The 16,864-nt window shown below is 37.8% G+C and overlaps 1 protein-coding gene across 1 annotated transcript in view; it reads left to right on the top strand.

Moving 5' to 3' along the window:
• The window catches only part of LOC132543492 (uncharacterized), a 172,206-nt gene extending 164,411 nt beyond the window's left edge, over window positions 1-7,795 (top strand). The window contains exons 9-10 of the mRNA XM_060206998.1: window positions 5,447-5,689; window positions 7,697-7,795. Coding sequence (XP_060062981.1) covers window positions 5,447-5,689; window positions 7,697-7,725 — 272 coding nt within the window. The 3' untranslated portion in view covers window positions 7,726-7,795. The remainder of the gene's footprint in view (window positions 1-5,446; window positions 5,690-7,696) is intronic.
• Window positions 7,796-16,864: the final 9,069 nt, after the last annotated feature.

Here is a 16,864-nt window from a genome sequence, read left to right as displayed (position 1 = left end):
CAACATTGATGTACCAGGGTGGGGGACCACAACGTAACAACACTGATGTACCAGGGTGGGGGACCACAACGTAACAACACTGATGTACCAGGGTGGGGGACCACAACGTAACAACACTGATGTACGAGGGTGGGGGACCACAACGTAACCACACTGATGTACCAGGGTGGGGGACCACAACGTAACAACACTGATGTACCAGGGTGGGGGACCACAACGTAACAACACTGATGTACCAGGGTGGGGGACCACAACGTAACAACACTGATGTACCAGGGTGGGGGACCACAACGTAACAACATTGTTGTACCAGGGTGGGGGACCACAACGTAACAACATTGTTGTACCAGGGTGGGGGACCACAACGTAACAACACTGATGTACCAGGGTGGCGGACCACAACGTAACAACATTGTTGTACCAGGGTGGGGGACCACAACGTAACAACATTGATGTACGAGGGTGGGGGACCACAACGTAACAACACTGATGTACCAGGGTGGGGGACCACAATGTAACAACACTGATGTACCAGGGTGGGGGACCACAACGTAACAACACTGATGTACAAGGGTGGGAGACCACAATGTAACAACATTGGTGTACCAGGGTGGGGGACCACAACGTAACAACACTGATTACCAGGGGGACCCACAACGTAACCACACTGATATACCAGGGTGGGGGACCACAACGTAACAACACTGATTACCAGGGGGACCCACAACGTAACCACACTGATATACCAGGGTGGGGGACCACAACGTAACAACACTGATGTACCAGGGTGGGGGACCAAAACGTAACAACACTGATTACCAGGGGGACCCACAACGTAACCACACTGATATACCAGGGTGGGGGACCACAACGTAACAACACTGATGTACCAGGGTGGGGGACCACAACGTAACAACATTGGTGTACCAGGGTGGGGGACCACAACGTTACAACACTGATGTACCAGGGTGGGGGACCACAACGTAACATTGGTGTACCAGGGTGGGGGACCACAACGTAACAACACTGATGTACCAGGGTGGGGGACCACAACGTAACAACACTGATGTACCAGGGTGGGGGACCACAACGTTACAACACTGATGTACCAGGGTGGGGGACCACAACGTTACAACACTGATGTACCAGGGTGGGGGACCACAACGTAACAACACTGATTTACTAGGGTGGGGGACCACAACGTAACAACACTGATGTACGAGGGTGGGGGACCACAACGTAACAACACTGATGTACCAGGGTGGGGGACCAAAACGTAACAACACTGATGTACCAGGGTGGGGGACCACAACGTAACAACATTGGTGTACCAGGGTGGGGGACCACAACGTTACAACACTGATGTACCAGGGTGGGGGACCACAACGTAACAACAGTGATGTACCAGGGTGGGGGACCACAACGTAACATTGGTGTACCAGGGTGGGGGACCACAACGTAACAACACTGATGTACCAGGGTGGGGGACCACAACGTAACAAAACTGATGTACCAGGGTGGGGGACCACAACGTTACAACACTGATGTACCAGGGTGGGGGACCACAACGTTACAACACTGATGTACCAGGGGGACCCACAACGTAACAACACTGATTTACTAGGGTGGGGGACCACAACGTAACAACACTGATGTACGAGGGTGGGGGACCACAACGTAACAACACTGATGTACCAGGGTGGGGGACCACAACGTTACAACACTGATGTACCAGGGGGACCCACAACGTAACAACACTGATTTACTAGGGTGGGGGACCACAACGTAACAACACTGATGTACCAGGGTGGGGGACCACAACGTAACAACACTGATGTACCAGGGTGGGGGACCACAACGTAACAACACTGATGTACCAGGGTGGGGGACCACAACGTAACCACACTGATGTACCAGGGTGGGGGACCACAACGTAACAACACTGATGTACCAGGGTGGGGGACCACAACGTAACAACACTGATTTACCAGGGTGGGGGACCACAACGTAACAACACTGATGTACCAGGGTTGGGGACCACAACGTTACAACACTGATGTACCAGGGTGGGGGACCACAAATTTTGGAATCATGATATAAAAATGTTTGTGTAGATATATGACATTATACACCCACCAGCTCGCCTCGGATTAACAAACCTTTTTAAAGGTTAACCTACTGAAAAGTATTTCTAACAGTAATATCAAAGTGATATTGGCTTTGGTAAGGTAAAGGTACTTTATTCTTATCTCTTTACTGAAAAATAATGTAATACATCCTTTGTCTCTTTTGGCACCACATAGTCTCTATCACTTATAAAACAATAACGTCTTTAAAAGACCTTAATTTAAATAGACAATACACATAATCTTTATACTAGTCTATTTATCTGTATAGAATTGAAATATTGTAGCATCAACCGCTCACAGGGATTATAGATTTGAGTGGTGATTTATTCATAGTAAGTACTGTAGGGAATACAAATAATGAAATAATGACAAAGCTATATTTATCGGTACTTCAACGTTAAAAATGCCATAAATAGAGTGAGATGTATTTCTCCGCTCAATGTATATACAGCGGGGATGTCTGCCAAGTCCACTATTATTCAACTAAACTTCAACCCAACCTTCATCCTCGTATTGCGAAGAATCTATTTGTAATCCATCGTTTACGGGCGTGCTTACATTGGTTCTCTAATCACGTGTATGTTATCTTGTTCATTAGGCAAATGGGTCATCAATTTATCAGTAGTGAAATGTATGGACAAAGGCAGGAAGTTTGATGATAAATCAAAGAGCTGATCACCAGTCTTAAAAGGGGAAAATTCGCAAAGGAAACCCATATGGGAAATCAACTTTCATGTAGCTAGAAAGACCTAAATCTCCTAACTAGGTCGCTGCTTCTTAATTTACAAGAACATGTATTCAAGAGATGTGTTTTATAGTACTCATTGTAACGAGGACGATATTCGCGACAAAACATAGTTCATGGTTGTTTCTTCTGAATTAAAAAATGGGATGAAAACACTCGAAGTTTTTCAGGAGAAGAACTTTGAACTGTAGACTTGACTTTCGTTTCCTAAAATTCCGAAAAATCTGCGTTAGAATGTCTATTTTGTAGGAAATCCACGCAAAGGCAAAAGTGCAATTTGCATGGCAACGCGATAGGTGTTTTCTCGCCAAAATTTGCACTTTTGACACGGTGTATGATTAACAGTCACTAGAGATATACCAGTACCGTGACAGACAGTGAAAATCAAATTAGTTAAACGTTTCCTCGTGTTATTTTGAACATAAGAGATCCTCAGAGATATGTACGATGTTGAATTTGCAATAACGACGGCGTCATGGCGGGAAATGGGAAATTTGATTAGACTCGGTTTTGTTCTTTTTTAATATAAATTTACAGGTGGCGCCAAAGGACCAATTCGCACATTGTATGGTAGCAACGAGTTTGGTTCCTTCCACAGAAAATTTATTTTTGTATAAAAAATATGTTGGGTTTTTTCCCGACAAATTGTTTTTCCCTCAAAGAATTAATTGATAATGATCGTTGTGTTTAAATCGACATCCCTAAAATTGCATTACATACAATGTTTAACGTACCCAAGCATAGTTCTTCTTTATCTTATGACTAATTCTTGCTTGTTTTTTTTTTTTTTTTTTTTCATGTGTTTGTTTTCCAGTGCCTTCAGGTCAGCATATTTCAACCAAACTAAATAAAGAAACTGGTTTATTTTATAGTTTAACTAGTTTAGACATATGTATTGCCAAAAATTCGACAAAGGATTTGGCACAAGATATTGCAACTTATCAACTCCTTCTCACAATATACAATTAAATGACATTACAATCATGACAATACAAATATATAATTATTGTTACACATTGGTATCAAAATCTCTAGCTGGATTTAATATAGTTTTGCACAGATTTAAAATTGTTTACATTATGGTCCAATAAAAATTGAGAATTGCCAAACAAACAAAAAATCTATATCTAACGCAACGTTCCCATTATTTAATTTTTTGTACTAAAATGCGTCTTTTGTTCGAGAAACATTGACATTCAACAAAATAGTGAAAGACATTCTCACAAAGATGATCACATTCACAAGATGCATTCTCGACGAGGTTAACTCTAAAAAGGTCATAATTAAGGGAACTGCAATGGTGTCGGATCTTTGTATGCAATAGATTAAGTTTGCGATTTCCAATTTTGTAGTAAATTTGTGGACTTGACTGATTATTTGATGTTAAACAAGATTTGAATGAATTAATAGTGGGTTGGAATCGAACCGAATTTTCTGAGTTATTCCAACAATAAAGGGTAGAGGGTAGAAAAGAAGAATGAGTTAAAGACAGCCTGAAAGGAGGAATCCTATATTTATTATTGTTACGTAATTCGTAACGATTATGTTCGCCAGATTAAGGCGGCAAAAGATGATTGAGGTATTCAGGAGTTAATTTATCATGCATCTTATACATTAGTTGATGTTTCCTAACTTTTCTATGGTTAGATGGGGTTTCAAGATCCGTTTCATGGTATACAGTATTAATACAGAATATGAAGGCATTCCTAATATAATGCGAGCCGTTTCACGTTGGGCTTTTCCTAACTTTTCTGATTCAAACATACTGCAACCGTCCCACAACTCACAAGCATGTTCTAAAACAGGTAAAATAAAAGCCTTATACATTTTTAAAAGAGCATCCCTTGTTAATAAGCGTTTCAATTTCCTTTAGACACTGCCTTCGAATTAAAGGTAACACTTAAATGTTTATGATAGTACTTTCCCATCAGATTCTAAGTCTTCTTCGATATCAATGGAATTTGAAATAAATGATAATTCTGGGGTTTTTTCCAGGATTAAAATTAGCCAATCAAGTTTTTGACCAAGTATTTATAGTCGATTCAAAAATACCTGCTATGTCATTGATCAAAATAAGAAATAAAAGTGGCCCTAGAATAGAGCCTTGTGGAACCCCTGCCTCAATGAACCCTTCAGAAGAATATGAAATGTTTAAAAAAATACCTTTTGATATCTGGAAGATAGATAATTTTCTAACCAAATAAACTATTCGCCTGAAATTCCGCACGCTTTCAATTTCGCCAGACCCTATCAAAGGCTTTGGATATGTCGCACAATACAATACATACATTTTTTTTCTTCATGTGCAATACTTTATATCAGACCAATTTCCGACAAGTAATCATTTTCTTCGACACTTATGAAACGGTCAACATCTCATTTTATGAGTATTGCTTTCACGTGACGTAGAGTGGCTCTTTAATTAAACATGCATTAATTTGATCTCTTTGACATGCTATTTTATTGCATTGTGATCCAAACAATATTTCATATCATTATTTCATCAAATCAATGTCCGTCTTTATACCTCTTATTATACCAATCTTGGACACATGTTTTCTTTCCATTCCAGGAAATGGGACTATTGAATTTAATGAATTTTTAGTGATGATGTCGAAGCGACTGACATCAGACCTTGAGAAAAAAGAGTATGTCGACGCCTTCAAAGCCATGGACCAAAATGGTGACGGCGTGATAAGTGCAGCCGAACTCCGTCAGGTACTTAAGTCCATGGGCGAACGAATCAACGATAAGGACATAGACGATATGATGAAGGCCGCCGACTTGGACGGCGACGGACAAATCAACTACGTCGGTATGTAGATATCTATCACGTGATATATAAGTAGCAAGCTATCACGTGATATATAAGTAGCTATCTATCACGTGATATATCAGTAGCAAGCTATCACGTGATATATAAGTAGCAAGCTATCACGTGATACATAAGAAGCTATCTATCACGTGATAGATCAGTAGCAAGCTATCACGTGATATATAAGTAGCAAGCTATCACGTGATATATAAGTAGCTATCTATCACGTGATATATCAGTAGCAAGCTATCACGTGATACATAAGAAGCTATCTATCGCGTGATAGATCAGTAGCAAGCTATCACGTGATATATAAGTAGCAAGCTATCACGTGATATATAAGTAGCTATCTATCACGTGATATATAAGTAACAAGCTATCACGTGATATATAAGTAGCAAGCTATCACGTGATATACAAGTAGCTAGCTATTACGTGATATTAGCCAACCATTGAACCTATAAGCCAATCCTGATAAATATTTTTTAAAAATCTTAATCGTGAATGTTTAATTTTTGAACTGAAAGACAAAGTCAATGTTTGTAAATTAAAAAATAGGATGATTTTTTCTAATTATATATCTTTCTCTCATAAGAATTTTAAATGGTCAAATGAAAAAAAACCAGGCGAAAATATACAGTATGATATACAGGAATCCCCTTGTCTGCGGGGTAGACGCCGGTTGTTGGAATAATGTTTTTCATGCCATGCAACACTTTGGCACATCACATACAAAGACCACTCTGTGTTTCCATTCAGGACTGAAAGGTTATGATCAGTGACAAGATAAATTGAAATAGAAAAAAATAATATAATAGTAAAAACCTCCTTTTTATCAAACAAAATAATCTTTTTTAAAAAAAATTATGTTTAGTCTGTCATCTAAAATTTCACCTGATCGACATTTGTGATTCTGATTTTAAAAATTGATACAAATCTTCGAGTAAAAAAAGACGTTCAATTTGTCACCATCTGTGATGTGTTTCGTTCTCGAGAGAAGATCATTTGAATTTGGCATTATGATGGGCCGCCATTTCTGAGCTGGTAAACCATCTGGTTTTGAAACCTCAGATGATAATGTGAGGTTGGTGGTTTGATCTCTATGATCGGGTGTTTTATTTTTCTCAAGAAGTTAAAATTATCAATTGTCTTGCATGGTCGTCATTATTGTTTCCTTTGCCAAAACACTTTAGCCCGATTGCTTGGAATAGGATATGGGCGGGCCTGCCTCATGTTGTCCATTGCTATAGCCAAAATAAAGTAACCTCGCCTTTAAATGACATTGGTTGACAACATGACTATTAAAACCACACACACCACCCCTCAGATCTCACAATATAGTGCTTTATTTAAATCAATTCATAACTTTGTTATCATACTAATTTAATAAACGGCAGAAATGTGAATGTGTTTCTGGAACGAAGGTAGAGTATGGCACGTGCTGACCATGTGAATGCTTCTGTATCTTAACCAACCCAGAGTAAATTTAAACCTGACACATGAGTCAGTTTTGACATTGTTCCTATAAGCAGTGTATTCGTAAATGCTTTGAAACTGTAGGGTTTGAAAATTCTTCTTTGCCAGTATGAACGCGAATTCGTCATAACTACAGTGAACGCCCATATTGGAATGAGTTTTTCAGTGATATTTATTTATGTTATGTATATTGTTATATATCAATTTGTATATCAACATGTTTTAAAATTTCATTTTGTGCGAGGGCATCCCTGAGTTACAATTAAAAACGTAACGTAAATGTTCGCCACGTGCAAACATTTCAATCTAAATAGATGCGAAAAACGTCAGAATGAAAATAAATTATTAAAATCTTGTGGCTTAACCAATCAGCCAGTGAGGTAGTAAAATATTGATATATGATTAGAATATTATTATTCGCTGATAATCTATTTTCTTGAACACAACAACTTTAAGAAATCCTAAACAAACCCTGTGCAACTGAGTACTAGCAATGCGGAGAAATCTAAAGTCTTGTAATTTTACTTTCAGAATTCATCCAGATGATGAAAAATCGGTAACACATCAAGCTGCTGCTGGATAATGATGTCACGTGACCTTCTGTTTAACCTGGTCCCGAGATTTCAAAGACTTGTCATCATATTGTTTTTTATCCATCGTTCTTTCTCTCTTCAATTGAATTTCTTGTAGCTTTAAAATCGCACAAAACAGTTTAGATATCTCTCTGGAAACTATTTATTGTTTTTTCTTATAATTAGTAATTAATTAATTAATCTGATCCTACCGGATGCTATGCAATAAGATAAATTCGGGAAAAACGAGGACATTTTTTCACCTTTATATCTACTTCATTATTAGTGCCATTTAAAGGGAAGTAACTCTAAACACCTCTCGTCTGTGGAAGCGTCCACGTTGTTTTTCATTTTAGATTTTACTTACTGAACTTTTAAAATCATCTTCATTTCAGATATTTTCAGAATTTTCAATCAATTTAGGTCCTCATAAAACGGGCTTAATATTATTATGTTTTATTCCACTTACTGAGCATTAAAATGTATATCTTTAGAGATAGCCGTTTTAAAGAATTTCATTAATAGCGGTATGTTGCTACATTGTACAGCCATTATGGTTTTCTCCCGATAGGTGGCGACAGTTACATCATATTTCGGGATAAACAGTGCAAATCTACTTTGAAATGTCGAGTTTGTGAAATTCTGGACACGGGTGTGTATTAAGCTTGTTTATGATTGATTGAAGGATAAAAGTTGTGTTTTGAATCATCATTTATCGATTTTTATTTTAACCATGGTGTGTTTTGTCTTCCCCGTGAAATAATTGCCTCGAAGGAACAACACAAAAAACAGTATTATCTTTATATCATGCGATATAAATATAAATCATGTTTAAATTGTGAAGAACAGTATAGTTTTTATTTTATCAAAAAATAATGTGAAACTGATCTGAAATTTTTAGAGAAATATTGAAGGAATACATCTTTATTTTCTCCAAGCCAGACTATGAATAACTGCGATAAAAGAATCACATCTGAACACATTAAGATTATAAGATTATTTAAGGTATAACAAAACTTCCAAAACTATAGAACTTTTTATTTCCCATCAAAACACACAGCGACTGTAAACGAATTAACATTCCAAGGGAGATAACTTCTACAATAATTTATACGAATTATTCTGCCAAAACCGTAAACAATATCTTGTAATTCGCAAAATTTATGATTCATAAATGGGTACGTATATGCAGAAAATAATTATTATGTTCAACATTTTTTGGATTTTTTTGTGAAGACGGATGGAGGTTTATGCGATTCCGAGAAGGTTTCTCCGGAAAGGAGTGTCCCGAGATTTTGTACACTTCCGTAGACTACTTACCAATAAAATGGCATTCCAGTTACTCTGAAAGGCTTGTTTTTGTTGTATGTTGATAGGAAAAAGTCAACCAATTATTTTGCAGCATCATATTGCAGGAATAATAATTCTTAAACAATATTCACTACGTCACACAATAAAATAAAGGATAGTGGTTATACAATACAACAGATATACCCCATGGGAAACAGCGACAACTCATAACATTCTTTCCAACGACTTTAAAACAAATTTTTCTCAAATACGTATGGAACGGTTACGAGTTCATTTGAATATACATTTTCCAAATTTCGCTTAAGAATTGTCAACAACGACCGAAACAAGAAAATATTTCCATAAGCAAATTAATCTGACCAATATACAACAACGACAGATATATCACAACGACAAATATACCACAACGACAGATATACCACAACGACAAATATAACACAACGACAGATATACCACAACGACAGATATACCACAACGATCAATATACCACAACGACAGATATACCATAACGACAGATATACAACAACGACAGATATACCACAACGATCAATATACCACAACGACAGATATACCATAACGACAGATATACAATAACGACAGATATACCACAACGACAGATATACCACAACGACAACTATACAACAACGACAGATATAACACAACGACAGATTTACCACAACGATCAATATACCACAACGACAGATATACCACAACGACAGATATACCAAAACGACCGATATACCACAACGATTAATATACCATAACGACAGATATACAATAACGACAGATATACCACAACGACAAACATACCACAACGACAGATATACCACAACGATCAATATACCACAACGACAGATATACCACAACGATCAATATATCACAACGAAAAGTATACCACAATGACAAATATACCACAACGACAGATATACCACAACGACAAATATACCACAACGACAGATATACCACAACGACAAATATATCACAACGACAGATATACCACAACGACAGATATACCACAACGACAAATATACCACAACGACAAATATACCACAACGACAACTATACCAAGACGACAAATATAACACAACGACAGATAAACCACAACGATCAATATACCTAAACAACAGATATACCACAACGACAGATATAACACAACGACAGATATACCACAACGACAGATATAACACAACGACAGATATACCACAACGACAAATATATCACAACGACAGATATACCACAACGACAGATATAACACAACGACAGATATACCACAACGACAAATATATCACAACGACAGATATACCACAACGACAAATGTACCACAACGACATATGTACCACAACGACAGATATACCACAACGACAGATACCACAACAACAGATATACCACAACGACAAATATATCACAACGACAGATATACCACAACGACAAATGTACCACAACGACATATGTACCACAACGACAGATATACCACAACGACAGATACCACAACAACAGATATACCACAACGACAGATATACCATGTGTAACACAACGGTTAATATACCACAGCAAAACCACACATCACCATACATCGATTTTCATTGTTAATTTTTATATTCCTGTAGATAGAAAAATGATGATGAAGGCGATACGCAATAACGATAACTGAAAAAGTCAAATATTGAACTTACTTGTCCCACGTAACCCACATAACGGTGTATGCATCCTTGTTAGAACGATTGAACAAAAGACGCACAAGCGGATAACACTTTTTAGACATAGTAGAGTCAAACCAATACGTTTACTGCTTCATACAACTGTTTCGTTCAATGACATGAGCCTGAGAAAGCAAACACGAGAAGCACCCCTCATAGTCGCACGTTGTAATAGACCAGTCTGTGCTGTTGTGGTTTTGTGCTTGGGCAAGACACTTTACTCGTATTGCTCTGAATGATACGCGATGTGCCTCCCGTATGTTATTCAGTAAGGTAGTCACCATCTACTACAAGGGGACGCCAGGCACCAGCTACTACAAGGGGACACCAGGCACCAGCTACTACAAGGAGACACTATCTGAAAATGGCACTGGCTGTATATGGAACAAACAATCCAGCAATCAAACAAACAACAGTGTGTACAAAATCCAAATTTAAGGTGAAAATGATCTGAAGTGAGTGTAGATTTAAGTTTTAAATGTTAATCACTATAAACTTGATTTAAATAGACATCAGCTGGAGACTGTTCTATAGACATTTGAATAACGGATGGCGTACTTTATCCAATTACCAAGTGTTTGATTAATTACTTTATAATTGCATATCTATTACATCATCAATCAAGTCAATTACTTCAATTATTTCCATGAAAAATCGTTAGATACAGCCTACTTAACACATCTGTCCAACACGTCTAACTCCCGTTAGGACGTTATAGTAACACATTCCTGTAATATACTGTACCGTGGGAGGAGTCACTCCCATTGTCCAACACTACAATAAAGACGATTGTCCAGTTAACGGTTAAGTCTAGAGGCTTTATGTTCGTAAATATATATATTCCAATGCACAGCTCTTAGAAAATTAGAAAAGCATGGCACCTGTTTGTAGTTAGGAGTTTCAACATCAGAGTTAATCTGAAATGTAACCATCAATTGATTTTTATTTAATAAAAATAAGACGACGTAAGTCATCAGAAAGTAACAAACAAACAAACAACGACCTCAGTTGATGAGTTTTGTGTATCTAAGTTAGTTATGTTAGTTCAACGTGTTTCACTGCAGCAAATGGTTCATTGGGATTGGTCACTAATCAAACGATATTTCCTTATATGGTTTTAATACATGACGTGGATTTTAGTGTCGTTAATATTGTTAAAACAGTTTATTAGTGAACCGGTAAAGAAATCTTTATATTTCCACTCATAATTTTATGTTAGAAACATAGTTTGTACATCTCCAGGTAAACAATTAGGAACAATATCTCTTTTTTATATATTTTACATCAATTTCAATATCTAAATGTCAAAAAGTAACAGCAATAGTGCGAACCTTATTTTATTTACTTCCTCTGTTATCAGATTAGGATCGAGAAACTTAATCGACTTTGTTTATAAAGGCTTCTGCCCTAGTCGTACATCTCGGGGTAAGTGAGTAGTCTGTGGCTGCTACCACAACAAATCGCTTGGTGAAATCAAAATGACAACAGTGTTAAAACATTATTCGGTTCGCCACGGATACAGTTATAATCCTTTGTGGGTTATTAATGCACAATCTGCAAGTTATACCCGGCAGTTAGGACAGCTTGTCCTAACCCTAGCCCTAAAACCTTTATCTGGCTGCGGTACATGATAATGTGCACGGGAAATAAAATAGATAACATCATTGATAGGAAAAATCATGTCGAGTTCCAACAATATCAGATGGATGAAAACTAGTATAAGATTCTGTTTATCATTGCCTCAGTAGATAGTATTACATATGTATAATAATGATGTATATAATGGATGTTGTTATACTAAAAACATAAGGAAGTTACACCATAAATTAAATTCCAAACTAGTAATTATTTAGAACAGTGTGACTCAATGTTTATTGTACATGTGAATTTGGATATAAAAATGAAAGAGGTTAATTTGCACGTTTAACCACGACTGCATTTTTAAAAATTGAAACGTCATTTTTCAAAATATGGTATGCATATAAAGCATCGACATATGTGCACGTGATAGAAATAATCTTCAATTAAGAAGCGTTTAAAGAATAAATAGTTTAAAATTCCTCCTATTTTCAAAAGTGTCAGAAGCATAGAAATAACTGTTGATAGTTATCAATATTTTTATGCAACACACGATTTACGTGAGTGCAGCTGGAAAACATCTTTAACATTGCCGACACCGCATATAAGTGAGGGCTGCATCGCCAACACATCATCATCGACTCTTCACCACCAGGAGGTCGATTTCCGACAAGACTCCAACAGAGGAGAATGGAGTACGTATTGAGTCGGTGTCCATGCATTTGATTAGTCTACTGTTGCTGTTCAATGTGCGCCACTGTTACAATTTAGGTCTGTCATAAATTGACCATTTAGGTTTCTTACAGCCGATTCAGAATTGAAAATTCGATAGCACTTACTGTAAAAATATAAAGATATTTTTGGTTGTGTGTTGATAGATATGAAATATATGATTTACATATCTATTGATCGACGTGTTAATAAAATGATCGTTTCCTCGCCTAACAACACACCAGGTCTTACAATATATACATTTATTATCCTGAATCTGCTCAATATTTCCAAACTATTTAATTTTTTAACAAATTGTAGTAACTTTTTTTTTCAAATTGTTATATTCCAGTTGTAAAATACGTCTGACACCAAGATTGTTTCTCTCTTTTAAAATGTTTCATGTCCTTCTCCTCTCTGTACCAGGTGGAGAGATCCGATGTACCCAGACAAATTCGACGAGAACTTTGTCTCAGAAAGACTGATACCGATGTGTACCCAAAATCCATGTTATTACAAACTGTTTTGTTCCAATTCGGTAAGCCACTGTCACTTATTTCTGTATTAAACTAAAGACTGAATCATAAACATCTGTAACTCAGAACTTAAATTCGATCATAAAAAACTTAAAATTTTGCACTAAACATTCGAATTCATTTAAATAGAATACTCTGTTAAAATTTTGCACTAAACATCCGAATTCATTTAAACAGAATACTCTGTTAACTCGAGGCTTTCCAACGATCTCGCTGAATCCGAGATAATGAAGCTCGAATGTATTTTAATCGGATACCTAATGACTGTGAGGTAAGAAAACGGTTTTGTTTATACGTATCGTCTTCTGTTACTTATCATCTCAATTTTTTCACATATGTAGACCACACTTTCGGTGATGTGTACGAAAATGATAGGTTGTGATAATTTACAAATGGAAAGAAAATCCGTGCACGCAGACTTCGGAGGACTGTCTTTACATGGATATCTACACCCCGATCAGCTCCTGCCGGACTCACCCGAAGGCTGTTGTAGTGTATAACCACGGTGGTCAGTTTGTCCAGACACAGGTCTAGCACCTGCCCAACTTGGCGATACCCTGGCGCAACAAAGGGGACGTTGTCGTTGTAACATTTAATTACCGTTTAGGTAAACATTTCAAAATTATTCTCAATATAAATGAATTAATAAATCCTATCCCAATTAGCAAGTCTTGTATTCCGTCTGTCGTGCATTGTTCTGTTGAATTCCGCAAAATGATATCCTTTACTGTAATGGTGCCTTTGTGAATAGAACTGACCATGCTCCTACAGCACTTCACCTGGTGACTTCCTATCCTCTTTCTCTTGGAAAAAGCTCGTTTTTGGCACCCGAGAAGATATGGCTCAGATTTCGACTGATTTTAGCTTTGCGTGTCCCACAAGTAAGGTAGCGAAAATATAGACCTGAAAGGAGGGAAGACATGACTGTATTTCTTCGGTCAAGCTCTCTCGTCAGATGAATTGCTCACGAATTCACCACAGTGTGTCGGCAGGGTATGTCACAGGGTTGAATTACCATTCCTCTTTTTAACATCTCCGGATCGCTTCACCTTAATTACACACCAGCGGAAGGTAGTAAACTAGCTGAAAAGATGGTTGGCTATTTTTCCAATTTCGTCAAATATGGTAGTCCAAATTGCTGAAATGACGGCCTTCCAACATGGCGTAGATTTCTTTTCTAAAAATCATATGATATTCAGAGCAAATGATCAGATCCTATGTAAAAGCAGTGACATCATGGGACGCCAATGTCGGCTCTGGGGTAAGATCGGCTACTATGATTACACACCAGTACAGAAAAAGACAGTACCTTACACTGGAGGGTACGGACGGTAGAGAGGATCATTTACAACTTATATCTAAATAAATCATCTCTTACATCGAGTTCTAATTTATGATTGATATGTTGTTGACTCGTCGGTATTTTCTTGGCGGTTTTGCTCTACGTACAGCTATTTCACTTTAATAAAAAATAGATTTAGAGATAGATACATTAGAGCCAAACACTGAACTAACCGCATACGGCTGTTTCATTCTTCTAGGACTCGTCACTGATGCTACATCATACGGCTGTTTCATCCTTCTAGGACTCGTCACTGATGCTACATCATACGGCTGTTTCATCCTACTAGGACTCGTCAGTGATGTTACATCATACAGCTGTTTCATCCTTCTAGGACTCGTCACTGATGCTACATCATACGGCTGTTTCATCCTTCTAGGACTCGTCACTGATGCTACATCATACGGCTGTTTCATCCTACTAGGACTCGTCAGTGATGTTACATCATACAGCTGTTTCATCCTTCTAGGACTCGTCACTGATGTTACATCATACGGCTGTTTCATCCTTCTAGGACTCGTCATTGATGCTACATCATACGGCTGTTTCACTCTTCTAGGACTCGTCAGTGATGTTACATCATACAGCTGTTTCATCCTTCTAGGACTCGTCACTGATGCTACATCATACGGCTGTTTAATCCTTCTAGGACTCGTCACTGATGCTACATCATACGGCTGTTTCATCCTTCTAGGACTCGTCACTGATGCTACATCATACGGCTGTTTCATCCTTCTAGGACTCGTCACTGATGTTACATCATACGGCTGTTTCATCCTTCTAGGACTCGTCACTGATGCTACATCATACGGCTGTTTCATCCTTCTAGGACTCGTCACTGATGCTACATCATACGGCTGTTTCACTCTTCTAGGACTCGTCACTGATGCTACATCATACGGCTGTTGCTAAGGGTCTAAATTTGAAGCCTAGAAAATGACAGAAGGAAATCCAGGATCGAAGGAAAAGTTAAAATCTAGACATGGAGGTGCACTAACCCTATCATTCAATTAACAGAGCATGTGTTCAGTATCTACTGCACAAACAGCATTTCTCGTTTTAATCATTGATAAATTGTTTGTATTCTGATCGTTTGTACTCGATGTGATCTGAAACATGCCACAGAATTAATGTATCTATACATCCGGTACATATGTTTGTCACATCACCCATCAATATTTTCCACTGATTCAGTAAATAACGAAGAAATTGATTTTTTATCATGCTGCTGTGGCGATCTGTGTAGATATTTTTTAACTGTCACACGCTTCAGTTAATATCAACAGAGAAATAACGAGCTCGGCGACTTGGACTATGACCGTCACAGTCGAACGAACTCATTTACAGCAACAAACAGGATATGGTCAGTTTTCATAATTACAACATAGCAACACCGACATTATGTGTTAATGTTCATTATATCACATACCAATGTTTGTATATATAAATATGTTTTCTTTCGTGCATCTTCTTTATAATGTTTCACGGTGCATCGAATACTTCTTATAAGTTTGGTTTTCAAACGAATTAATTATTATGTAATTTTAACTTGGTGTATTATTAAATATTCAAAGAGGTCTCCATCACGACATGTCTAGACACACATATGCATACTTGGGTGGGGGGTAGTAGACCGTCATTAACCTCCTACCAACATACCTGTCTGTCATCATTAACATGTAAACGGAACATATAGTGAACGACGAACTGCAAATTAACTCTCTCATCCTAAACCCCTACCTCGACTTCCTACCCCTCCTCCCAACCCCCACTCACTACCTTCACCACCATCCCAACTCCATACTCCCACTCTTTACCCCCACCCCCTACCATCCCCTACCCAACTCCCTACCTCCATTCCCTACCTTATCTCCTTACCCTACTCCCTACCTCCATTCCCTACCTTATCTCCTTACCCTACGCCCTACCTCCATTCCCTACCTTATCTCCTT

The sequence above is a fragment of the Ylistrum balloti genome, unplaced genomic scaffold, assembly GCF_031769215.1.
Source record: "Ylistrum balloti isolate Yb309-2 unplaced genomic scaffold, AGI_CSIRO_Ybal_v1 Utg369758, whole genome shotgun sequence".
Lineage (NCBI taxonomy): Eukaryota > Metazoa > Mollusca > Bivalvia > Pectinida > Pectinidae > Ylistrum > Ylistrum balloti.
The sequence above is the reverse complement of the archived record's forward strand: the minus strand, read 5'-3'. Positions and strand labels throughout refer to the sequence as shown.